General features: G+C 39.7%; 1 protein-coding gene across 1 annotated transcript; it reads right to left on the bottom strand.

The window, feature by feature from the left end:
* Positions 1-429: 429 nt before the first annotated feature.
* On the bottom strand, positions 430-26667 carry TOP2A (DNA topoisomerase II alpha). Its single transcript, XM_075177124.1, has 35 exons — positions 26529-26667; positions 24503-24658; positions 22193-22283; positions 21435-21498; positions 21198-21343; positions 20652-20749; positions 19628-19840; positions 19365-19538; positions 19051-19152; positions 18601-18738; positions 12392-12530; positions 11954-12111; positions 11552-11677; positions 10976-11086; positions 10782-10887; positions 8713-8822; positions 8290-8382; positions 8043-8157; positions 7822-7943; positions 6880-7028; positions 6458-6689; positions 6111-6245; positions 5827-6027; positions 5449-5644; positions 4936-5027; positions 4547-4687; positions 4204-4287; positions 3750-3947; positions 3274-3394; positions 3044-3196; positions 2703-2859; positions 2010-2059; positions 1727-1879; positions 1404-1594; positions 430-1237 (listed from the first exon to the last, which is right to left on the bottom strand). The coding sequence occupies exons 1-35, from the start codon at positions 26547-26549 to the stop codon at positions 1088-1090; spliced, it is 4686 nt and encodes a 1561-aa protein (XP_075033225.1). The 5' UTR covers positions 26550-26667; the 3' UTR covers positions 430-1087.
* Positions 26668-26899: the final 232 nt, after the last annotated feature.

The following is a 26899-nucleotide window of genomic DNA, read 5'->3' on the forward strand; positions in this document are numbered from 1 at the left end:
AATGTACAAACAAGGATAAACAGGATCTCATTCATTACATTCAGGGAACACCGTTTACTATTTGATATAAAGGGTGCTGTGCTTGGAGTAAGGCACTGTCTGGCCTGCTCCTTCATCTCTATGCCCCCTGGTCGGAGAAACATCAGTTTAAGGATAGCACTTAATCAAAGAACCAAACTCAATCGAAAAACAGAAGATAAGGTAGCGATTAATGATTCAAAAATGGTACCAACATACCCTTTCTGGCTCAGGGAGGTAGAACATTCAGTAAACCTTGATATGCCCATAAGAATTTTGATAGAAACTGCAGTGTGTGGTCTCAAAACTAGCAAACGTGAACATCTGTCAAAATACACTGCTTTACATCCATGTGGTTAATATGATAATAACAGGAGCAAATGCTCATTGATCAACACCAATGACAAAATGTTCTTTGAATGTCTTTATTCCAAACAAGAAAACGACAAACAAATACAAAAATATATACAATCAGGACAGACAACACAGAAACAAATGCAAGTGCCAGAGTCTGTACATTAGATGTTTAAAATGACAAGATAAATGAGATGACCTTACACTGCACAATACACATCACATTGTCTGGTCACATACAGCTCCATAAATCCAAATAGAACATTTTTGGAAGAATTTACACAGGCATATCTTCTAAACTGAGCTGAGGAAAACAAAGGGGTCAAAGAATGTAACCTACAATAAAATCCATTCAGCCTTACAGTATCACTATATATATAGTAGGTAATCTTAACATTAAAAAAACTTCACAAAAGTCACAACCAGTCTGAACATCTACAGTTAGGGCATCATGATAAAAGATTGAGTGGTGATAAATAACTAAGTCACTTAAAACCAGCAAGCTTAAAACTATATTTAGATTTTAAGATATACAAATGTCACTGTTTAGTTGAAAGCTGATAAGATCTTCCTTTGTACAATGGAATAAAAAAAGTGAATAGCTGCCTTCATCTTGGGTGGAGAAATAGAATCACACAAGGCACAGAAAGGGATATAGCCCCGGGGTTAGAGTTCTAGGTCAGCAGAAAGGCGAGTGAACGTTTGCTTCCTGTAGCTAGAACATGTCGTCATCTGAATCCTCTATATATGCAACTGCCTTCTTTGCCCGGCCTGTCCTGGAGCGTACTGGTGCTCTGGGAGCTCCGTTATCCGAATCAGAAGAAAGGCCTATGTGGAAGCTATCATCCTCCCCTGCTTTTGATTTCTAGTGTAATGAGAATAAGGCATTAAACATTTCAAGGATCACATGATCAAGTTTACATCATATGAAGGACTAAAGGATCAAAAGAAATCTTGTAAATCACAGGTCTAAGCTAAAAGATCAAGGAAAACTTGAAAACAAAAAACCCTGAAGCTTCAAAGCTCCTTACCTTAGCTGGTTTGTTTTTCCGCTTTGGACCAAAATCTGATTCAGAGTCTGACTCAGAGTTTTTCCTCTTTCGTGGCTTTATTGCCTTCTTGCGAGGAGGCATATTGTCAAACTCAACATCCTCTTTGACAGCAGCAGTGGATTTGGAAGGCTGTGGCTTAGACAGTGCTTCTAAGATGGATGGCTGCTTATCTGGAGAGAGATCACAGTCCATTGTAACAATGCTTAAAGACACTGCCGTGCACAAGATAGATAGGCCAATTCTTTAATGCTAGAATTCAAGCCCACCTCAATAATTAAATTGTTTTTTTCCCCCATAAGTACCTTTCTTTGCCACAGCGGTACCAAGTTTCTTGACACGTTTCTTGGGAGCGGCTTTCTCTGGTGCAGGCCGTAGAGTCTTCTTGGTGGCTTTGGGGGCAGGAGGCAATGGTATGGGTGGAACTTCATCCTCACTGTTTACTACAACAGACTCCACTACAAGACATTAAAAAATACCTATCAGACTATTTTCGTCACACCAGCAGGTCTATAAAGTAATAAATGTCTATTTACTTTAGCAAATATTTCCAATACATTTTTAAACCCTCATTTCAATCTTACACACCTTGTGGAACTGGTTCTGGTACTCTTTCTGTACTGGGATCTTTAACCTTCCTACATTATAAAAAATAAAATAAAAAATACATCAGTAAACAGTCATGAGAGAAATTATTGTTCACCTTTAACTCGTTTTATGGTGTTAAAACAATTTGAGAGTTTAAGTGAAATTATAGAACGGTTTCTGTTACAAACTATTTAAAGCCTCACTTTATTAAGTTTTCCATAAAGTGCCCAAGTTCCTGCACGCACTTTATACCCTATGGTTCAGGTGTCCCCCAATGGATGTATGAGGAAAGATAAGTTTGTTCTATGCTAAAAATTGTTGTCCACTTAGATAAGCCAAGCACCATCTTGTGCCATAGCTTCCAGCTTGAAAGAACAGTTTGGACTTAGCCACACAAATGCAGATTAGTCTCTTTATGGCACCTCTGTATGTCAGTGGGATGTAAATGTCTACATATTTGCGAATGGTGTGAAGTCTATTTGAGTGAACAGAGCAAGCAATACTATGAACTGTGACCTAAATATTGAAAAAACGCTTTTAAAAAGAGAATGCACCTGCACACACAATTGAAAATAAAGACATGAACATATTTATTTTAATTCTACAGTAAACTTTTCCATGAGTCAATCAAGAGGAAAGTTCTACACAATAGAAGCTATTATTGCAAAACCATCTGTGGAATCACGGGCTCACCTGGTGGCAGCTTTGGACTTGCGGGCTGGCTTGGGGATTTCAAATGATTCATCATTTGATTCTAAACTGGGGTCAAACTGACCATCACTGTCAATATCGCTCCCAGACGCATTGGCTCCTTCCTCATCATCAGAGTCTATCACATATTTTACATTGGCTACACAGAAAATAAAATGTCAAGTTAGTCCACATGCACTATACAAACTTCTAAAATCTGAAGTGACCCCTCTCCCTTCAGTGTCAGGCATACAACTGATTCATTTAACACAACTGATTCATTTAACAGAACATTAAGCATAACCTAGTGTCATTTAATAGTTTATAACAACGTTAAATCTTACCAGCAGCTCGGCGTTGCTGACTAACACGTGGCACCACTTCATTTGTCTCAGAATCACTGTGAGAATCCATCATTGGGCTTTCAGGTTCTCTCTTTACTGGTTTGAACGGGAGAGTTGCCTGCTTTTTACCTTTGAATGCTTTTGTTTTTGTACCTGTTAAAAATTCAAAATATTAAATGAATAGTACAGTACTTATGACTGCCAACAACTGAAGCTGTTACCAAACAAACCTGGCTCTGTTTTAACCTTCTTGCTTAGTCGTTCAGCAAGAGTCAAACCTTCGGGACTATTCTCTGGACTCCCTTCTGAGCCCTCCTCTCCAAACTCCATTCTCTTCACAATGTCCTCAGCCTAGACAGACAGGTCAGCATTATACACCTCGTTTCAATAGGAAGATTGACTGGACCTTCAGAGCTACTCAGAAGCAAGTCTGATCTGAAAGTTTTAGTAATTGGAATATCTAGATTCCTTAAAACTGCCATAAACTTGTTTACAAACACAGTGAAATATAATTTCACCTCCAAAACAGATTTTGCATATTGCAGCAATCTGTAAACAAAAGGGTTTACTCCAGTTTAGTCTGTGCTCTGTAACATACTTCTAAGTTCACACCTTGCAAAGTATATGGAATTTAGAATTAGAAAGACATTGGCTTCCTAAATTTGAATAGAAATGTATTAATCTTACTGCCAGTGACTTGACTCACCTTCACTCGCTTTTTGACTTTCTTTGTGGCCTCTGCTTTCATGGCAGATGTCACCCTAGGAATGATGCGCCTCCCATGGGGTGATGGCATGATCTCTTGCAACTGCATCCTTTTCACCTGCACTCTTCCAGTCTTGCCTTTCACCGCTTTGCCCTGCAAACTAGCCCGTTCCTCATTCTGTTCATTTTCTTCCACACGCTGGCGAGTTCAAACAGGTGAGTTGCATCTCATGAAACATGAAGCAATTTAAGTAAACCTGAACTACTACTACAGCTAGCAGGGTGTGGAGCATATGGAGATATTAATCTATCAGAAGGAGCAAAAATGCTACAATACACAATGCTGACGCAAATGCAGTCCAATTCAGCATATCAGGTCACTAATACATAGTAGACAACAAATAATTTAACCTAAGTAGGATGTAATGGCTAAGGTAATAAGATACTTGACTTACATCCAGTTCTTCAATAAAGGCAGCAAGGTCTGCTTTCCACAAGTCAGGTGAAGATTTCCTCTGTAGATCTTGGAGCTCTGTAAGCTGAGGCAAAGAAAAACAATGACACAGGACACAACTACACATACTTGCCAATTTTTTAGAAGATAATCAAGCCTCACAAGTGACAATAAAATTACTACACAACTTTAAAGAGTCAGCTAATGACATTAGTGTGGATTAAGCGAAGATATAGAAAGTTATGAAATTGCACTAACACGTATGTTGAGATGAAAACAGTGAAGTTATTTAAACATAATTGGACACTTTAATAGAAAGCCTTGTTCATAAAAATGTAGCAGACCTTAGTATCTCTCTGCTTGCAGAGTTCCTCCTTCTTCTCTTTGGTCAAGTACCACATAGGCATATTGAGCAGATAGTTGAAATCTGGTCCAGTACTTGCAGCTTCAGTTTCTTCTTCTTCAATCATCTCCCCAGCTTCTTCCTATGACATGAAACATGCAAACATAGGGGAATTAGGAGCTATTACCATCCACATTAACAGCAATACATCTGCAAACATTTTATAATAGAGCCTGGAAGCATTCACACTCCTGTATTCAAAAACACACCATACTAGACTAGTTATAAACTTAGAAAAGCAAAAAGTGGTCACTAGATTGTAGATATCTTGTTACAAAGAGACTGATAATATACCTTGTAATAAAAGTACTATTTTCATATACAAATTACCTTTTCTTGTGTTTTCTTCCAGGTTTTAATTGGGTCAGAGTCATATCCTCGCTGTAACAACATCTGAATAAGTTCTTTCTTTGGCTTGTTTTCTAAGTAAAGATATTTATAGCTACATTAAGATACAGGCCAATTAGCATCTGGCTGGCTTTCCATTCACGCTTATCATAGCCGTAAAAAAAACCAAAAACAACAATCACTGCAATTTATAATTAAACAATCATTGGGACATTACTGGCCAGTATGGGTAAAGCATATATATATATATATATATATATATATATATATATATATATATATATATATATATATATATATGGGTAAAGCATATATATATATATATATATATATATATATATATATATATATATATAAAATATATATAATGATGAAGCACTAAGGTGAAAACACCTTAGTTTCGCCAGAGATGGAGCTTTTCTCAGTTTGTTCAATAGGGCCTACATTATAGTACACAAGCAGCTTAGATGTTTTTTTTTTTTCCTTCTTTCTTACCAATTACTAATGTGCCCTCAATCTTTTCCAATATAAAGCGGGCTTGGTTGCTCAACCTTGAGGCCTCAGCAGTGTACAACCCCAGCAACCAGTCCTTCCTTAGACCGTAATAGCGGAGACGCAACTCAAAGAACTCCCGCAGTATATCCAGGACAGTTTCATATTTCTTCAAGCATCCCGTGTGATCAAAGAGCACCTGAAAAATGGACCATTGTTACTTGAAATCCAACAGTTTGTACAACTAGATAGTACCCCACCACACTGGCTATTATATTTTCTTTGGCAACAGAGGTGCACAAAGCTTATTAACCAGATGTTTTTCAGTGATAGGTGAAGGTATGAGCCTGTTAAATCATGCAAAGGTTACGGAAAACTTACCATAGAATTACAAGTAAGTAGCGCTTGGAGCTTAAATACTTTGTGCAACCCAGCGGCCTCGGCCTCAGCCAGTTTCTCCTCTGTCATCTTGACAATGAACCTGACTGTGGTGTCCGTGTGATATTCTTTGTAGTCTGTAATCAGAGGCTGAGTCTTATCTGTCCCGTTCAGCATAGGCTCCAGTACCTGCTCCTTGTAATTCTGTTTGGCACAGGAAATGAAAGTGAAAATGGTTCCAATTTTAAATCTGGGCCATCCATGCTCTTTAGTTATTAGCTAGTTACCTGTGTCCAGGTCCTGACCGGCAGCTCTGAGATTTCAATAGTGGTTGTATCAAGAACAGAAACTTCACCAATAATGATGTACTGGCTTGGACCAAGTTCCTGTATAACTCCCTTGAAATTCTTGTAACTTGGAAGCTGAGTAAGAATAAAGTTAATCATTCTACTACATATGAATATTTCATAGATCTCATGACGTCAGAACTATATACATGGTTCGATGCTACCAAATAACCCAACCAGATTCATTCAAATGTTTCAAAGAATTAAAATTGGTTATTTTTCAATGTTAAGTTGTAGCAGACTGTATTCAGGAGAAACTTGAACATATGAATTAAAATTATTCTCACCATTGGCTGAGGTTCTTCCCCATTCAACATTTTCTGGATATTATTCACTATCTCACGGACATCATAGTTTGGGATTCTACATGACCAACCAGTGCCGATACCCTCTGCGCCATTCACTAGTACTGTGGGGATGATTGGAATGTACCACTCTGGTTCAACCTTCTGGTTGTCATCATATATGAACTTGAGGACATTGTCATCCATTGTTGGAAAAAGAAGGCGAGAAACCGTGCTGGAAACAAAAGGTACACAGATACAATGAATATTACAGTTACAAAGCATATCAATTTATAATTAGTTATAAAAGTTATGAAAATACTAATTGTTAAGATAGGATGGAACAAAAATGATATTATAACAAGAAACTAATGAATAGTTTTTGATGAACACTTCTCAGTAACAAACTATCATTGTAGATATACCTAAGCATGGTGAAAATGTATCGAGGGCTGGCGGCATCTTTACCACCGTGCAGCCTGGTGCCAAACTGACCAATCGGTTGTAAGTAGTTGACGTTATTGCTACCCATGAAGTTCTGTGCCAGGCTGATAATGGTCATCATCAGGGAGGCCTACATAGAAAACAGGATTAGAAGGTAGTTATCTGCGCACTTAGCATTATCACACAAACTGGCAGAGAAGGGAAACGTCACTGTTCTACAGAATAAGTTTAAATGGAATGGGGGGGGGGGGGGGGGGGGGGGGGACACGACTGATTGGCAGCAAAGGACATTTGTATTACCATATAGTTAAGGGAACCAGTGCAGATTTCAGGAAATGTTTTTAAAAAGGGAGAGCTATTTTTTAATTAAACGGTATTTCTGGACAGAAAAGATACAATATTTTATCTAATTAAAATGATGCTGATACCACAACTCAGTGGAACTCCTTATAATTGAAAACGGAAACCTCTTCCCAATATCAGCAGATGGAGGACTAAGACATGGCTGTTGCTGCCATTTCACAGACATGCTACAAATGTCCGACACTCCTTAGCAACATCTGTACCATAACCATGGATACAAGATGTGGACTGCGATGACCTTCCATAGCTAAAGATGTTGCCATGCAGTGCCAGACACTCACAAAATGTCTGCCAAATAGCATCAACAGCCATACAGCTAGGCGGCTTACTTTAAGTAGTCAGTCATTCCAGTAAATTGGGTACCCAGTAGACTTTACCTAGGTAAATGACCTTTTGGAATTATTTTAAGTGGCGTTTAAGTCTTTTTCCATAATGCATTAAATATAAAACAAAAAAAACTATTGTCCCGCTGTACAGGAAAGAGGCAGCCTGGAAGACATATACAGAACTATGTGCTTTAACAGCGGATCATTAACAGAAAAGCTGCAAAAAGTCCTTACCTCACCATGATGATATGAAGATATCTCAGCAACAGACCCAGCCAACTGAGCAACTTTCACTTCTCTCTTATCATTTCTCTTAAAACAAGTAAATAAGACTTTCCTCTGGCCTGGCTTCAAACCTATTGTCGAACACAATATCCGTTACAGTATTTATTAAAAACCACCAGCTATAAAAAAAAACCCCCCACCAAAAACCCAACTACAATAGTTCTACCTACCATCAACTAATGATGGGATGGAACGTTCATTGTCAGAGTTGGAGAACAGAATAAGCTCTTTATTAACAAAGTCATTGTAGGTCAAGTACTTTGTGGCCTTCCCATACAAGTAATCCTGAAGATGACAACACAAGATCATATATAAAGTGCACAACAGTGGTAAATTTCTGAAGAATGAGATCATATAAGAGGGTTAAAAATAAAAACAACACTTTAGACGAATATGTATCATGTCAATGTGTCTCACCTCTGGCAAACCATGCAGTCTCCTCTCCCTCCTGTCTTGCATGAAGTTTGTCAGCCATTCCTTGCGGTCATCCACTTTCTTCTTGCTAAAGGCCTAGATTTAGAAATTTTTTTTTTAGAGGGATCTCTTCACATGGGAAACCACTTCTCTTCTCATATCATTACACTACCGGTCACATGCAGCCCTATCATCTCAAACAGATCACTGCCTCCCACATCAGCACACAGTAAATACTGCTGCAAGCATTCTCCCCCGATTTGACTACATGTTGTTCTACCACTGCCCAGTTCAAAACCAAGCAGGAGATGAAGATTAAATACATTAAGGTATTGCTCAGACCTGAGTAAGACATACCTTTATTAAAATAAATAATCACAAGAATAGTTGAAGACAACTCCCCCAAAAAAACACAACCACCCCTACCAAGGTGATCGCAGCATCATCCATTGGACCGCTGTATTTAAAAGGAATTCGATGTTTATCCATATCCGCAAAATATTCCTTAGCTTCTTTAGATGTGCTGGTCCCCAGACCTATTGATTGAAAGACAGCCATCAGTACAGCATGCATTAAAATGACAACATTCAATATTACTATAAATGACAGAACTTTTCAAAATGCCAAGAGTCCATCATTCACCCGCAATAAATATTCTCAAAAATATGACCCCATAACATAACTGACAGCACAGCAATAAAATACAAAAATCTATTCGAAAAACCACTTCACAAAATCGATTGTGGGACACTGGAACCATGGAGTATTTGAGTGCAGACATAAGATTGGGATCTTGAGGATGGAACCCCCCCCCCCTCCTCAAAGTCTGAACTCCTTTCCCACTATACCCCCTAGTAAATAAGTTATTTTTCTAACCAAGTCTCTTAGAATAGGAGAGAGGTGCCAATAAGAGAAAGGAAGCCAATGTCCTCCCAAGCAGACAACTTACAAAATAATGGAAATAAAGTGTAATGGGTGGGTGTCAGGTATTTTGAGTGTATGATTTAACGCAAGTACAAAAATGGTATATTTATACTTGTTAAAATTCTCTCTCTGTGGTATAAAGATTCAGCACAGGAGTTTTAGCACTTTAAACTTGGCTCTAAACTCCTCCCCTTTTATATACCCCATAGCAGGCCAGGACCATCAGCAATTTTTAACAAAACCACAATTTGGATGAAGGCACCATTTCCTATGGTCTAGGGTCAGGCATGCAGAGAAATTCTGCTTCCATTTTTCCATCCCTGTAATGACCACCAAGCGATAGCTAGAACATTCCACTAAACTCTCCTGTCCCTTGTTTACTAGGAGTCCTCAATGAAATAAGAAGAATCCTTCATGTCAGAGTCCTCAGCTGAGTGTTCATCCTCCAGAGAGGAAAGGTCAGATTCCAAAACCTCCCAGGACTGGACCACTGCAGGACTGTAGTGCTTGCAAGGTCTTGCTATAGAATAAGGTTCTAAAATCCTCTCCAAGAAGGTCTCACTAAGCTCTTCATAGATTTAGCTAAACTATTTGCTTAAGCCAGCTTCTTCAAGTAGGATGGAGAAACTCCTCCAACAACCCCACAAGAAAATGTTGGATATCTGTAGTAAAGAGAAAGAAGAACGCTGGGACGAGTGGTTAGCAGAGAAGCTCAGCAATAGATTTGGCCAAAAAATTGCACCACCCACAGGTGTACCCCAGCCTTACATGTTGTGCATAGGGTGTGTCTCAATGTCCATTAGGCAGTGTAATATTTTGAAGTAAAAAATGTCACAGGTGTCAATCCATCTGACATGACAAAGGATGAGTAAGGTGGACAGGTATAGTACACAATCAAGAGTGTGAAACATACCCCCCCTAAAGATAAAACACTCATCACTTTCTCAGGTAAGAGATATTGAGGAGAGCAGCAGAGGCCTGCTTTCTGAAGCAGTTTGAAAAACTGGTGTCCAACAGGCTAGATCAGAGGTGCCCTCAAGTGCTAACAGTTCGTGTTTTCAGGATTTCTTTAATCATCTATTTTCATTGGTTAGTATGAACTTCAGCTGTTTCTAGACAGAAATCCTGAAAACATTACCTGTTGGTAACTCTTGAAGACTGGGTATGAGCACCTCTGGAAAGGGAATAGAGGGGGAGGAGTTCATACTGATAATTTCTTAAAGTGTTCAAGCTTCTGCCTGCACCTCAATACCCCATGTTTCAGTCCCCCCCTCCCTGAATTAGATGAATAAGAAATATATATACATTAAAAAGTTAGAGTCTCATGTATGCCTGCCTGGTCTCTTGGTGTAAACTGTAGATATAATGTACATGTTAGCATTAGAGGTATCTTGTCACAGACCAGCAGGTGACTTCTGCTCCAAATTGTGCATTGCCCTACTACTTTTATAATCACGACAATCAGAAAACCATTAAACACCACCAGTGTGAGATTCCATCCACCACAAGTGTGTAAGACATTAGTCCTTACTTGCCTTGCAAGCACTACCACACAGGGTTTTAGAACAAACCTTTGTAGTATTTTATTTTCCAGGTCTTGTGACTTTCAGTGTTGTTCTTCCACTCATCAAACTCAGGGATACTATAAAAGGACAATTCCTGCTTGTTTTTGGAAACCTGCACAGATAGGAGGAAGAGAAGAAATGAGATGTACATAAAACAGATTGAAAAACTGAATGGAAAACTAATCAGAGGATTCTCGCACCTTGATGATAGGTGTAATAAACTCCTCTAGAAAGCGGTGTTTGAGCAGAGATGGCCAGTTGTGATGGATAAAGTTGATCAGCAAGCCTTTTATGTGGGATCCATCTTGATCCTACAAACGAGAAATATATAATGGATTAAGTGATTTGGTAAATGCAAATATTCTTCTGTGCTGCCTACCTTGTACACCTTAGCTTTGGCAGGTGAAGTAAATTTCTCATGCAATAATTGCAGAGAAACCAGAGCTCAATTAACAATTTTTTTTTTTTTTTTGAGTATGAGTAGTGTTTCAAGTCTATACTCAAACTGTTGAAAGGTTAGGCAACACTTTTGCACTTTATAAACCCCCATTTACCTGTACATTGAGTGAGGACATGTGGTATAATAGTAAGATTCCTAAAGGTGGCTAAACAGATTCCTAAAGGTGGCTAAACATTTAAGTTCCCTTAAGACTATACACCCTGCATCTACATTTTACGTCACAACTCTAAGATACCAGGATTATCCCAGTAGAAAGCTTTAATAAAATTATATTTAGAATATATCCATCCTCAATCATTTAACACGGAACTCTCACCTGATCTGTCATGATCATAAGCTTTCCATAACGAAGGCTTTTCAGGGACTCTGCATCTTCATAATCTCTCTTATACTGCAGACCCACAATTTTAATTATGTTGTTGATCTCTGCATTCTCCATAATCTGCAAACAAACATTAACATATGACTAAGCCAAAAGCAAATATACATGCACTGGAAAAAACAGTAGCACAATACAGTATATGGATAAACAGGAAAATTGCCAGTATGCAGGAATGGTCTTTTGAATGTTAATTAAGACAAATTGATCAGCAATTTGCAACTAAGCATTCTTAAACAGGAAGTTGTCCACCTTTACTATACAGCACATCTCTACAAATGTCCATTTAATCAATGTATTCATTTGAAAGATTTATTGGACAAACACATTTCAACTTACCTGCTTGTGTGAAGCTTCCCTGACGTTGAGAAGTTTACCCCTCAAAGGAAACACACCAAACCGATCTCTTCCAACCACACCAAGGCCAGAAACAGCCAATGTCTTGGCTGAGTCTCCTTCAGTAAGAATTAGAGTACAATCTGTGGAGTGTTTACTACCTGAAATGGAAAAAGCAGTCTTTAGAAAATATCCTACTTATTAACTGAAATAAGTGTGCCAGACAAGTAATTTCTCTTGCAGTTCTAACCAAGCATGGCTTAGACCAATGGTAAACAAAAAACCCCAAAACAGATGGGTACTCCCAGCCACAAAACATGAGACTAAAGGTAGGCAGTCTGAACCATAAGAGAATCTACATGCTGTGGAATTACAGGTCTCAGGTTTTGGGTGGTATGTCAAGCTGGGACTAGTAGTTTCATAGCAATTGGAGAGAATTACCAGCATCGTTAGCATCATCCAGTTTAGGAATTCCCTTGATCTTTGTGTGCTTCACCGCAGAGCATTTCTTATTCAGCTGAGACTGAGCCTTAAACTTAACCCAGTTTAAGATGCTTTCCACAATGCCACAACTTGTTGCCTGAAACAAAGTAAATAATAAAGTAAATAATAGTTAGCATAAAAGATAGGTACAGAAAAAGATTTTCAATTCAAAGCCTAAATATATATTGCTAGATCACTAGTTACTTGCTTTACAATTCTGGGTATAATATGGACAGTAAAGGAAATACAAGACAACCCTTAAACCCTGTAGTGATAAAGGACCACTCAATCTAAAGCATAAATTGCTTTTATAATAAACACACTAATGAAAATCAAATCTGAACGCAAAAGTTGCAAGAGCTTATCAGACCTTGATATTGTACAGAGTTTGAACAAAGAAAGGCGTTATTTTTGGCACTTCTGTAAAATCCTTTTCCCAATACATGCGCTCAGGCACTTTGAAGAATTCTTCAATGGACAAGCTTCTCTCATCCCCTCTATACCTCTTGTGGCTACAGTAATATCCAGTTTAAAGCCCTCAAGAAGGCCTAACAAGTGAAACCAAGAGAGAGGGGAGAAAGGGTTCTAACAAGCAACCCGATAAACATGACTAGAAAAACAAAACCAAAGGAATAAAACAGGGAGGGCGTCCAGTGTACACCATGAATTAGAAGAAAAGGATTTTACGTAAATACCAAACATTATCTCTGACATCCTTCAGGGGGGAGGGGGGTTCAGGAGTACAATGGGGATGTCCAAAAGCAAAGACACGCTCCTTAATGTTAGGCAGAACCTTGCGACCAAAGGTAGAATCCCTGGACGAAAGTGTGAAAACTGTAGAATTTTGCAAATGTGTTCACAGACTATCACATGGCTGCCCTGCACAACTGTTCAATAGAAGCGCCAAGCAGCACCCACCAAGAAAAACCATGCAGAGTGGGTAGAATGAGCGGTAACATCCATAGGAATAATTTCCCCCTTGCTAGTGTAAAGCATGATAGATCACTTATTTAATCCACCTGGCAATTATTTAGAGGCAGGGCTGCCTCTTCAACGCATCATACAGATCAAAGATCACACAAACCGCGCATCAACTTGCTCCTCTACATGTAGACCTGCAAGTGCATACCACTCGAATGAGTTACTCCCCAGCCTCTGACCTATACGGACGAAAAGACAGAACCACAGCTTCCTGGTGCAGGTGGAAGCTAAAAACTACCTTCGGTTAAAATGAAAAAGTTTTGTCCTGAGCACTGCCCTAACCTCGTGAAACACCAGGAGGGGAGAACTGCAATACAGAAACCCTGCAAGCTGTAGAGATTGCAAGTCTTTCGGGACAAATGTTGCACTGACTGCAAGGACTCAAACGGTGGCCTTCTCCTCAGCAGATATATTCTAAAAGAGTCAAGAACCTTTTCCTGCACTGATGACCCGACCCCAGCCCAGTATTAAATATTTGATGGTTATAAAAAGTTTAGGGAAAATGAAGTACCTGCAATACATTTAACTCCTTTCCTAGCCTAAACTGTCAATTTTGCATAGGTGTCAACATTGATGCATAATCACAGAAAATATACCAACTTCATCAAATTATCCATTACCTTGTATATGGAGATTGAACGAGGATTTTTATACTTGCGATAAATCCTTCTCTGAATTCATCTAGGGGACACGGCTACCATGGGTTGTATGAGGTGAGCAAGAAGTTGGCACTCAGTTATTTGCTTAACCTACCCTCTGCAACCCCCGTGGTATTTATATAGCACCAAGAAAGGGTAAGGCGACCAAGAAAAGAGCAAAGGCAGAGGAGCAGAGGTATGAAAATCCTCCTCTTTCTTATCTGGGGGATACTGCTACCATTGGGATCTTTTAAAGCAGCCCCTAAAGAAAGGAATGCTCTGAAAGCCCGGTACAGAAAACACTGTGGCCAGAACCGGTGCCCGAGGATGCAAAAACGTTAAACTTAGTAAAGGTATGGACAGAGAATCAGATGGCTGCTCCACAAAAAGCTGATCCGCTGAACCTCTATGTCGTGCAACCCAAGAAGCACCCACTGAGCGGGTGGGAATGGGCGGCAATATAGCTAGGCACAGACCGATCTGTTGTGACATAGGCTTGCCTAATGGTGGATGTAATCCACCTGGAGATGCTCTGCTTAGTAGCCGGCTGCCATCTTTTAGAAGACTGCAACAGGACAAAGAGGGACTGTCTTGCAACTGTCCGACGTTCATTTGACATATGCGAAGGCATAAACCATCCAAGGATTCCTCAGATTGTAAGCCCAAAGATCCATCCCGCACCCAGAAAGTCAGAACTACGATCTCCTGATTCAGGTGAAACTTGAAACCCCTTAGGGCTGTTCTGTGGATGATTCCTTCTTTTTAACCTATCATGGGCTCCAATTTCTGACACTACATGCAGATGCTATGGCCAAGAGAAAAAACATCTTCCACGTGAGGAACATGAACACAACTGTGCTCAATGATTTAAAGGTGCGCTCCGAAGTATAGTTAGCACCAAGTTCAGATCCCAGGGAGCTGTGGGCAGAATGTGGGACTGGATATGCAAGACCACCTGAAAAAAGGTCCTCACTTCTGACAATTTTCTACAGGGAATAGAGGTCCAATACATGGACTCAGAGCTGGGTCAAGAACAGACCCGGAACACAGGTAGTCCTTGTTTCACTTGTCTGAGCTCTTGTGGCAGCATTGGAATGGGAGGAACAGACATCCCAGCTGGAACGCCCAGCACATGTTCATTATGTCCACTGGCACCAAAAGAGGAAATCGTTACTGTACCCAATGCGGTAATACACATGAATACTAATTTATTAGTATATATGCCCTAATCAGACGGAGAAGTGTATGTGTGACTGAGTTTGTACTAGCTCTGCGTATAACTAGAGTGCTGACAATCAACTTATGAGAGAGGAAACCAACCTATGAGAGATTTGGTATATCTGACCTCTCCTGACCCATACTCAAGCATAATTCTAATATACCTGAGTGTTTTGGTAATAAGGGTACTGCGATATGGGTGGTTAATTTGAACCTAATAATTAGCACCAAGAGTTTACATGCATACATAATGCTTTGCAGTAAGCAACACCGACATATTATAATTATTTTCTAGAGGAAAAAAATATTTTGAGTCTATTTATATGGGTGTTCACGCCTTTAGTTACCAAATTTTGGACTAGGTTTAAATGTTCTATTTGTACAATTAAGGGATCCAGTATTTTGACTAATTATTGTGATACCCAGCAAGGATCAAACAGCTGGTGGTATATTGTGTATTGCATGTTAGAATATACAATGGGATTGTGATATCAAATAAAATATAAAAATTATTTTTGAGTAGGATCCTGCTGATATTTGTCTACAACGCCACTGAAGGGTTCCTTTATTACTACTTTTTAATATACACCATACATATCACTATTTTTAACCAATATTTCACCTTTGTTTCTGAAAATACTTTCTAATAAAGTTTAATAAAATTCAGTTTAACGATGACTTGCCTCCTGCTTTACTTTTTCTCTTTGCTTCTTTGTTCGATTGTTTAACATAAGAGGGAGCAAACCCAGCTGTAATTGATAATGGTATTAACTTACAAGTTACAGATGTTAGACCCCTCGGTGTGCGGCCATACTTGTTTACTGTACCACCAGAGGAGCCCTGGTTCTCAAGCAGAACTTGTCCACTTGCCTGTTGACAAGAAAAACCTCCGGCTGGAGGTATCACTCGCCAGGCAGCATCTTGTGTCTGCTCAGGTAGTCTGCCTCCCAGTTTTCCACCCAGGGAATGAACTATGGCCAGAACAACTTTTCTGCCCAACCCAGAATCTGAGTTGCCACTTGCATGCCTCACACACTTCTGGTACCTCCCTAATGATTTACAAACACAACGGGCGTGGCATTGTCAGACTCGAGTTGTACCAGAGCACCCTGCAGAACTTGCTGTCCCTCATGCAGAGCTAGTAACATGACCTTCACATCAAAGACATCGGAAGCAAGGTTTCATGAGGCGACCAGGTCCCCTGAAAGTGCAAGTGTTAATCCACGGCACCCCACCCTAGGAGGCCTGGGTATGTTGTGACAATGGTCCAAGACTATGTCGCAAAGGAACTGCCCATGGACAGAAGATCCTTCATCAGCCACCAGCGAAGGGACAGATGGGATTCCTGTTACAACTGGATATCCAAGTAAATGGTGGAGCCCGTCCATTTCTTCAACAGGTCCCACTGAAGGTACGCAAATGGAATCTCCCGAAGCGGGAGAGTGTCTCAAATGTGGAGACCATCTGGCCCAGAAAACTCAAATATACTAGCATGGAAGGCCGAGGAAGGGCCAGAATCCTTTGCACAGTTCTGAAGAGAGCGCACTTTGGTGACCGGAATAATCTATTGCAACCTATCATCCACGATTAAACCCAGTAAGACCATCCACTAACTCGGAGACAGTTGGGATTTTGGGGAACAGGAAGGAACAGTGCAAATATTATGTCAGAATAGAACAGTAAAGGGGAATACAGATTTGTCCATGGCTAGTAGCCCAAACAGTACCCCAGGACCCTAGTGTCTCAATATCTGTAGTAAATACATAGTCGGATGGCATTAAGCAGCAGCAGGGTGGGGGCAGTGTAATACTTTACAGTAATATTGAAAAATGTTGGAGGTTATTGCACACACCTGCCTGGACTGGTCAGACTGGTGGTCTGTGGTCTAACACAAAGCTGCTGTAGTGCTCATAGTGCCTGTTATATTGTAGAAACAATGGTTTATATTATAATAGGACTGTTGGGCTCCAAGAGCCGGGCGGCAAGTAAAACCAGCCGGGTGGAGTAACTGCGAAATAGATGCTGGGGAGAAAACTGCGTGAGATACACACAGTTCTCCCCAGCTACTCCACCCGGCTGGTTTTACTTGCCGCCTGTGTGAGAATATATATATACATACACAAAGTCCCAGCATATACTCTATGTAAGCTTATGATACAGTATGTGACCTGTATTGTAGCGTTTCTACACCCCCTATAACCTAGCAGCACATATATCTCTAAATTATTATATAAATGGCATTCAAAAACAAAAAAAGCGATTGTTTAGGATGAGAAAACTTAGCCCTCCAGGATAGCCAAGGGACCCACTGTACAATGTGAGGAGAGCGGTCTCTAATGCACCATGGAGAAAGTGCAGCTTGTTTCAGTAGCTAGTAAGCTGCAGCCGTTTTCCCCACTTTTCAGGAACACACCAAGTCGCCACTTTCTGGAGGGTGGCCCTCTATGCTGCTCCTTGCCCCTCCAATATCAGTTATGACATGCTTGTCTTATTATCAAGCAGCCTCATAGTACCACTTGCGTCTCTGGCTAAGGCAGATGCACTGGCTTCTATATATAAGCCCGCAGTGCCCTTTAGCCCACCGGTGACAGTGTGCTGTCCAAGTCTCCCTCTCTCTTTACCAGGGAACTTGGTACTGCCCTAAAAATGTTGGCCTGCGTCGGGATTGCTGCGCTCTCTGCTGACTAGTAGCGGGCATCCTCCTGGCACTTCTTATAGTGATCTGTAGTACCAGAACCGTCCGGTGTTCTGGCAATGCAGCAGCCAGGGTCCTGTGAGGAAAATGTGTTTCCAACACAGCCTCAGTAAGTAGCAGCTGCACCTAATCTTAACTAAAGATAAAATAAATGAAAAATTCTCTAACAGAGCAGTCAGCCCAACTCCTTGGCCACTCAAATTACACTGAGAATGCAGATGGTAGGAGTGTGTGTAGGAAGCAATTATTTAAACAAATAATTAACTGAGTGTCGACTTATTGCTCCCCTCAAACCACCCATGGTAGCAGTGTCCCTCAGATAGAATGAAGTAAAACTACATTTATGTTTCACTGGTTGTGTACCACAGCACTGAAACTAGAGGCTGTCACCTACCAACTTAGTTCCAACAGAATGCTTGCCACTTTGCAAGTTTAGAGATCCTACCAGGCAAACAGCATCTGACAGCACAAACAGTGCCCATACAGCAAGCAGTTAATAAATGCAAAAACAATGTCAAACATCTCAAGGTGTGGAAAACTTGCAGCAGTTACAAACATCTACAATTTGTCATATTTAGTGGCAACATTAGATTTAGCAGCTATTTGAAACCGGTACATTGTTTAAAAATACTTACTGCTTTATAGAATTTCTCTGACAACACACATTTAGAACCAAAGCTTTTCGATTGCAACGTCATGTTCTCCTTGGTCTGGGAGTCAAAGGTTGGGTTCTCAATCAAAGCGTTCACAAAAACCCACATGTGGTTTTTTATCTGGGAAGAAAATTGTTTTTACTACAAAATCTTCAGACATTAATGACCCCCCAAAAAAGTTAAATTAAAAAAGTTAAAAATTTAAGTTAAATTGAACAGTCAGTAACCAAAGTATTGTTCTCCAAAGCCTTGTAAGCTCTGGAAACCCAACCTTTTCTTGCTCAAGGTCTTATGCTTCATTAAATCATTGTCTGTCAAATGGGACAGTGAGATAAACAAGTAAAAAAATAATGTAAAATATAGACTCACTGCAGGAGTGTCAAATTATATAATTTTAGGGTAAAACTAACATGCTAAACCTAAATTACATACCTGGAAAGGCTTAACCGAAACACCACCCTTATTCTTTTTCTTCACAACATCAATAATTTTGGTAATAATTTGATCAGCCACATGATCTACATGCCTACCACCCTAGGGAGGAAAAACAAGTCAAAAATAGAACACTTGCTTTGGAGCACTTACAACAACTGTACAGAACTCTAGAAAAGTAAACTACACTAGGCAAATTGGTGGGTTACCAGAATGCAACCATGTCCATAAATAAAATTCTATATACTGTATAGAATGCAGTTTATTTCTTTGGCTTTACTATGGAAAGCCATAAAGACAAGAGGGGAACACACCTTTGTTGTAGCAATGCTGTTGACAAAGCTGATTTGCTGGAAGCCCTTTTCACTCATTGTCAAACAAACTTCCCATCGATCATTTACCACCTCGTGAATGATTTTTAAAGGATTACCAGTCTCATCCAACTTGTTTTTAACATGCAAATCCACATAACTGCGAAAACCAGATACCTGGAGGAAGACATCACATTAGAATGGAATGGCTGAACCTTTAACCACAAACAAAAACAAAGCAAACAGAAAATATTTGTATAACTTACAGGAAGTCTCTTGCCATTCAGAAAGACTTTCACCCCCTTGGAAGATCCAGCGATATCGTAAGCTCTTCGAGACATGAGGGCCACAATGTCCTTATCCAAAATTTCCATCTTAAATTTGCTTAAATCAGGTTGAAAAGTGATGGAAGTGTAATCAACTCCATCAAAGGGTTTAATTTTTGACTCCCCAGCATCAGACATGTTATTGTTCCAAGTCTGTTAAAGAGAATTCCATATTAATCTACTGCATGTATGTGTTGCATAACCTTGTATTAAATAAGAAAAAAAAAAAAAATCTATTCATAGGACTATGAAAGTAAGCTACTTCTATAGAGTGGAAATTTTTTTTTACATTTAGGGGGTGGAATTCAATTTAAAATAATAAAAAAAAAAAATAATAAAAAAAAATCCATGCGAGGTGCCCCTGGAACGGCCATGAGACAACTAGTTTTATTTTTTTACAGAAGTAAAAGTGAAGGTTACTTTTTAATGTAGTAACGGCAAAAATGCGCGGTCGCGATGTTCTGAGGCCAACTGAATCTACCTGTTAGAATTTTATTGAATGGTTCGACAGGCTTCTTATAACTATTTAAAATGCATGACTTTAAAATATTATAATGCATGGATGGAGATTTAGCCTTTAGAGGACAAGTCAAATTAATGTGTTAAACAGATTGATTTATTAAAGCAATGTCAGGACAAGTCTCTAATTATATAAGCAAACAATTTGATCAGCCACATGATCTAGATGCCTGCCATCCTAAGGAAGAAAAACAAGACAAAAACAGAACACTTGCTAAATATAATAAGAGACTTGTCCCGACAATTATGCCATTTGCTCTTTATTAGCATCCCCTTCATATATTTATGAAAGACAAATCCAGGGTTATAATAGAAGACAAGTATCCCTTCAAGGGTGCATTTTACATGCGTCCTATAACACCTACAAGCAAATACTCTTGTTGCCCAGTCTAAGTCATTAAGTGAGGGCAATAGGATAGTGACTGAATCCAATCGCAAGACCTACCTGTTTAAACACCTTTTTGTATTCCTTGCATGCTGTTTCCACTGTAAACTTGTTACTGAAGATGTTACACAATTTGGCACCGTAACCATTACGACCACCTGCCAGAGGGGGGGGGGGGGGGGGGGGGGGAGAAATCACACTACAATCAAAAACCAACAAAACACTTACACTTCACAACACAAAAGTACAGAGCTACGGACAGCTACCATGATAAACAAAACATCTAGTACTATGTGAAAATAAAGTGCAGCAGTCTAAAGTGTTTTATATAATAGATCACATATGTTCATGTGCTGATGAACATTGTGATTATATGCATTGTTTGTATAATATTTATGTCATTGACACATAGCAAACCATGAGACAGGTGGCTGGGGTGCTTTTAATGGACACATCTTGGTTAAGTGATGGTTCATACATGATAACATACACTAAGTACTAGAGAGATTTTCAAGGTAGTTACAGATCATAGAAAGGAAAGTGGGACAACACATTAGCAAACTAATAAAGGGGAGATACCTGCATTTGTAAAATACTAACACTCACCTGTAACTTTCTTCTGATCGTCGTCATAATTACTGGAGGTCAACAGCTGTCCAAAGATGAGGGCAGGAACATAGACCTTCTCTACCTTGTGTTCAACAACAGGAATACCCTTCCCATTATTCCACACACTGACTGTGTTATTCTCACTAGGAGAGTAAAACATGATATTTTTAAGTGGCTATTTAAGGCCATGGGAAAAATAATTTATGTACATAAATTAAAGTCCAAGCCACTTACGGATCTATTGTGACCTTGATGCATGACATTGTTGGGTCCCTTTGCTTGTTATCAGCGGCATTTACTAGAAGAAAAAAAGTCATGCATTGTTTATACTTCTACATGTATGTTAAAGTGGGCCTGATTTATTAAGGCACGCAAAATGAACGTATTGTGAATTTTCTAAAACAAAATTACATAAATCGACCATCCGCACGTCCTTATTCAACAAGGAGCGGATCTGAAGAGAAGTCTGTTGATGAATACGGGCCTAGGTCCGCTCTGGTCTAACAGACAAACTGTAGAATACATCCAATACATATATCGAATATAAAGTCCCAAAAAAGTGCACGCACACAATAAAACTTCAATTAATGTAACCCCTATTAATAATACAGTCAAAAAAATAAGTTTTTCTTCATCTGGTACAAGTGATAGGACAGAAAAACACGTACCTTTTAGACGCCCAGTTTGAATTGGACATTACTGCGTGTGAGCTTGGCACACCCTTATTGTACATTGACTACATGCATACTCCCATTCCCTTCCCCATTCCGTCCATGAAATCATAGGCTGTAGTAGGGGTCCTTTGCACTCAAAAATTAATTGGACGTTGCTGCATTCTCTGGCGTATAGTCTGGTTCTGGGCATATGCAGTGCGACTTTACGCGAAATACGGCACGTATCAGCATTTACATTCCTTAATGAATCAGGCCCAGTACCTCCAGAGGAACTGAATGCACAATATAAGATACAAACTGCATAAATTAAACACTCACCCAAAATTTCATCAAAGATTTTATACAAGCCAGGGACATAAGTCACTTCTCTGTAGTGCAGTCCTTCCTCCTCCTCATACACCCACATTTGCTGCAGGAAACAAAACCAGATTTAGTGGGGTGTGGATGATGTGATTACTCCAGGACTGCAGTGTCTCTGGATCAAATACTAGTTTATTAATAAGCCAACTTATAAAGTAGAAGTTTCCAAAATGGTGCAAAGACTAATTGGCTAATACTGTCCTCAGCCCCATACCAACTTCTAAGAGGAACAGTTCATCTAAGGGGTTTTACACAGGGCTGATAGGGGATTCTACGCAACATTTAAGATATTAAACAAAATAGGTTTTATGGAAAGTGTTAAAAACATGATTCATGTACAGAACAAAAATAATTTTATCCTATAGTTAATTGTAGGAGACAAACATGGTGGATAGAAGTACTGTCTTATGGATTTTTGACACAGTTATCTCCTTTTGTGGCAGGCCATGCCCTATGGCAGTGATGGCTAACCTGTGACACTCCAGGTGTTGTAAAATTACAAGCCCCAGCATGCTTTGCCAGCTATCAGCTAGTTATCTACTGGCAAAGCATTCTGGGGCTTGTAGTTTCACAAGACCTGGCGTGTCACAGGTTAGCCACTACTGCCCTATGGGCATGGCAATAACTATGCAGTCAGTATGGAAGACGACTTGGAAGAAAACAGCACACAATCCAAATACATGAGAAAATAAAAGTGTTTCTTTGATAGGAAGGCTTCCAGAATTGTGCACAGTCCTAGTGAAAAATTATTCACACAAATATACATACACACACTACATGGCTAAAAGTAGGTTGACACCTGAAGATCACATCCATTTGTGCTTGATCATCTCATTCTAATACCATGGTTGGTTGATTTCAGGCTCGACAAACACCTGCAATTTCAATAAGGGTGTGTAGAGTTTATTAGTCACTATGTTGGGAATTATTTGGACACAATGCTACATCTCTGATAATGAGACTAATGGGCCGACGGCAAAAATAATGGACATTAATGAACTTACATTGTTTAACCATATTGTGACAGTTGAAATTGGAAACTAGCTAAAGATCTAAATCGAAAATAAATGTAGATTTATAGAAAAGCTACTAAAATTAATTATAAGTTTCAGGAGAGTATCAGAACAGAGACTATTTGAGAACAAGTTTTGATTGTATGGGTGGGTATTTTGATGGATTTTCTTTTTGCAATCCAACTGAAAGACAATAATAATTGGCAACCCTTTGCCAAATATTGTGGTAATCTGACAATAACTTACATAGTATAAACAAAATGTCTAACAACTCCATTGGATACTTTAGGCTGGTATGTCTCCAAATTTTGCTACCCGGAGGTACTGGCAAGGACCATTCCTTGCCTGTAAATTTCCCTAGGTCTGCTTTATATAACCCCCTCAGTACATTTAAATAACAGAACTTCCCCAAAGAAAATCTTAGTGCTTTCAACTCCACTAGCTACCTCTACAAATCCATGATGCTTTAACCATTGCAGAGAACAGAAACAATGACATGAAACTCCCCCTCTACGATTAAACTCCAGTCTCCAAGGTACCCCAGCAGTAACAGAACAAATATTTGCCTGACCAAGAGAAGGATTGAAAACACAAGCTTATAACGAAAAGATGTTTAACCTGATGAAACTTTAGAATCAATTCCGCTGGTCTATTCTGTGGTGAAGTCATTAATGTATAACACTATGGGACCTATTTAAGAGTTGGTGAAGAGCCTAAAATCCAGAAAGCTTTTCACCGATTCTTCCCATTTAACAAACGCTTAACAAAAATCTGATTTCTCTGGCCTTAACCTGTTTAGGACCATCCACATACACCTCTATGGGAACAGTGAACTGAATCAATTCATCACTCTGTGATGCGCTTAAGACTAAACTTAACGCCATCTCAGGATGGTGTTACTTACCTTTTCCAACGGAGTGTGATCCCACTGGAGAGGATCCTCTTTGCATACTACATGCTCCTCCCCCTTTTTTCAGAGTTAAATTTACTGCGCATGCGAGACAAAACATTGGCGCATGCACAGTAAGGCAACTCTGCAATGGAGCCAGTTCCTTTTGCAATACGAGTTCTGTTGCAGAGGGTTTTTCACTGAGGATCGCAGGGCAGGTAAGTCTTCTTGAATAGCAGTGGTACCTGTTTCTGCATCACTGCGATCAGCAGTGATGCAGATCCTTAAGTACCGGTGCCCAACAATGAAATAGACCCCTATATTCTTAGTGTTAGTCGGTAACTCAAGCTCCATGTTTTCCCTTACCTGTGTTACAGGCTCTACAGAACCAATGTAGGTATCTGGACGGAGCAATATATGCTCCAATTGAGTCTTCTTTTGATAAATCCTCTCAACAGAAAGACGCTTGTTGTCACTTTTCTTCAGTTTACTCACTGCGGTCTTGTTCTCATCGAAGAGAGGCTGGAAAAAAAGCACAATAGGTGTAAATTTCACCAGTGGTGATGGTTGCTTTGGGGAGAGCAAAACAGGTAACATTATAGCCAATTAGCAAATAGTGCTGCCTGAGCTAGAACAGTTGAGTGAATGGGAATGACTGACTGTTTTGCAGGACTCTTGAAGGCACAGTACAAAGTGAACTATACAAGATTGTAAAGCATATTTAAGAGTATAGAATGCAAATCACTTAATCGTTTTAACACCCTTTGGTTGTACATCCCTTGGTTTCTGTCAACAGAACCTAAGAGATACAAATACACAAGTCTCTAAGACAGTGATGGGCAACCTGTATCCCCAGCTTCTTCGTGCTTTATTGGCAGATTTGTTTAGAGTATAACACTTGTTTAAAAAACTGATACAGATAGGTACCTCTGATTAAATGTATTGTTTTAACTTATTACTGAGATTAAGGGTAAAGTGCAGTCCTTTTGAAGGTTACAGGGACCCATGAAGCCGCTGAAATGTATCATGTCGCCTAACCCTACTCTAGGAACTGCACTACTGTTTTGTGAATGCCAAGAAATGTGTACATTTCTCTAATAGGGTGCTACAGTTTTAGTAAGATGACAAAATTAATAAGTTTTATACAACTGCTCCTTTCCGCCAAACACTTGATGTTACCCTAAACTAACTTGTAATGGACTGCATCTGCAGAACTTCCTGATATCAGAATCTGAAGCAGCAGCTGAAATACAAGGATGACAAACTGTATCCAGCTGAGATCAAGCTCTCATTGCAAACATTTAATAAAATCTATTAAACAGCAGATAAATTAAATCAATTTCCAAAACTGAACTTTTTGTAGATCCCTATGTCTACATTGTAGTAGTGGTGAATCAGGCACTAATGAACAACAGAGTATAGACCTAAATGGAAGACATGGCTCTTTCTGCAGGTTTTCCATGAAAACAGAGTCATGAAAGCTGTAAAGACAATGTATTTTTATTTTCACTTGTGGGCACATGAATAAGCAAGGCTTCAGATCTTTGACTATGCAAAGTCTTAGATAAAGCATCTTCCAACACATGCAGCAGTTGTACTTTTTCTGACATGGGGCCAGGGTGCTGCTTTTTGACTGCCAAGACAGCACTTACTCAGAAAATAATTCAATTGTTTTTCACTACATGCTGATATATAGGTAAAGTTCTGTTCTATAGCCCAAGTCGGAAACGTCATTAAACAAACTGCAATCATCAATATAAGCTGCAATACAATCTTTAATCTGACACATGTCTAAAGGGGTTTCATAAATGTATGGTTAATTTTGATTAAATAAACCTTGCACCTTAGGAAGGAATATTTAGTTACTCAGCCATCATCACACACATTCTGCTGTAACTAGTTTGGGTTTATACCTACTTTAAACACGAGGTAATTAAAGTCCCAAAATATTACATTGAAAACTAATGAAATGGAGAACAAGACTGCAAAGACAAAAGAGGGAATGGCTGAGCTGGTCCAGTACAGACCAGATTGGACACTTTACACATGTCCCTAATGGCAGACCCCCAACCAGCAGGAAGGCACATGCTGTATATAGAGCTGGGGTAAAGCAAACTGTCTCCCAAACTGCGCGCGATCTACAATTTCAAACACGCCTTGTAACTGTAGTTCTTAGCGGCTGTGGAACTATAAGTCCCTGCATTGAACTCTACAATTCTTCAACAGGAACAATTTGCTGCCTTAGTAGGGTATGTAGGGATAAGACAACCAATTCTACATGATTGCACAGTCGCTACCTAGCGTCCGCATACCACTGGTATGACCTAGAGAGGATACTGCAATGGTCACATTTGTAGTACATTTCCTTTGAAACCCGGAACGGCATACTCACTTTAAGTGGCTCGGTCTCCATTGCTGCAACGTTAAACGGCACCGACAATGGCTACAAGATTCCGCAGCTAACTCACGATCCGCTCTCAGCGATATCCCACCCTAAACTAAGCCGGTCACCGTTACTGCGCCAACTTCAAAAGCTCTCCAAACCGCCAAAAAGCAACGGCCAATCCCGCGCGAGGCAGAGGCACGAATTCACCAATCACAGGTCGAAAGGGCGGAGTTTGTTTGAACCCTCCAATTAGGACGACGGCACTCTTTCGTTGAAACCTCTGACTCTCTGGAAATAATGTCCGCCAACCAAACCAAGAAATCCAAAGTAGCGCGAGGTAGTAGGCGGGTCGTTTGTTATGATGGGCGGAATGACGG

The sequence above is a fragment of the Mixophyes fleayi genome, chromosome 6, assembly GCF_038048845.1.
Source record: "Mixophyes fleayi isolate aMixFle1 chromosome 6, aMixFle1.hap1, whole genome shotgun sequence".
NCBI classification, from domain to species: domain Eukaryota; kingdom Metazoa; phylum Chordata; class Amphibia; order Anura; family Limnodynastidae; genus Mixophyes; species Mixophyes fleayi.

Excerpts from the sequence above, each read along its gene's own strand:
- TOP2A (XM_075177124.1), bottom strand. The coding sequence starts at position 26,549 with ATGGAGACCGAGCCACTTAAA. Across the intron at positions 12,531-18,600 it reads CAGAGAAATTCTATAAAGCA|GCAACAAGTTGTGGCATTGT; the intron begins GTAAGTATTTTT and ends ACTTTGTTTCAG. Across the intron at positions 7,944-8,042 it reads CATCCCATCATTAGTTGATG|GTTTGAAGCCAGGCCAGAGG; the intron begins GTAGGTAGAACT and ends GTTCGACAATAG.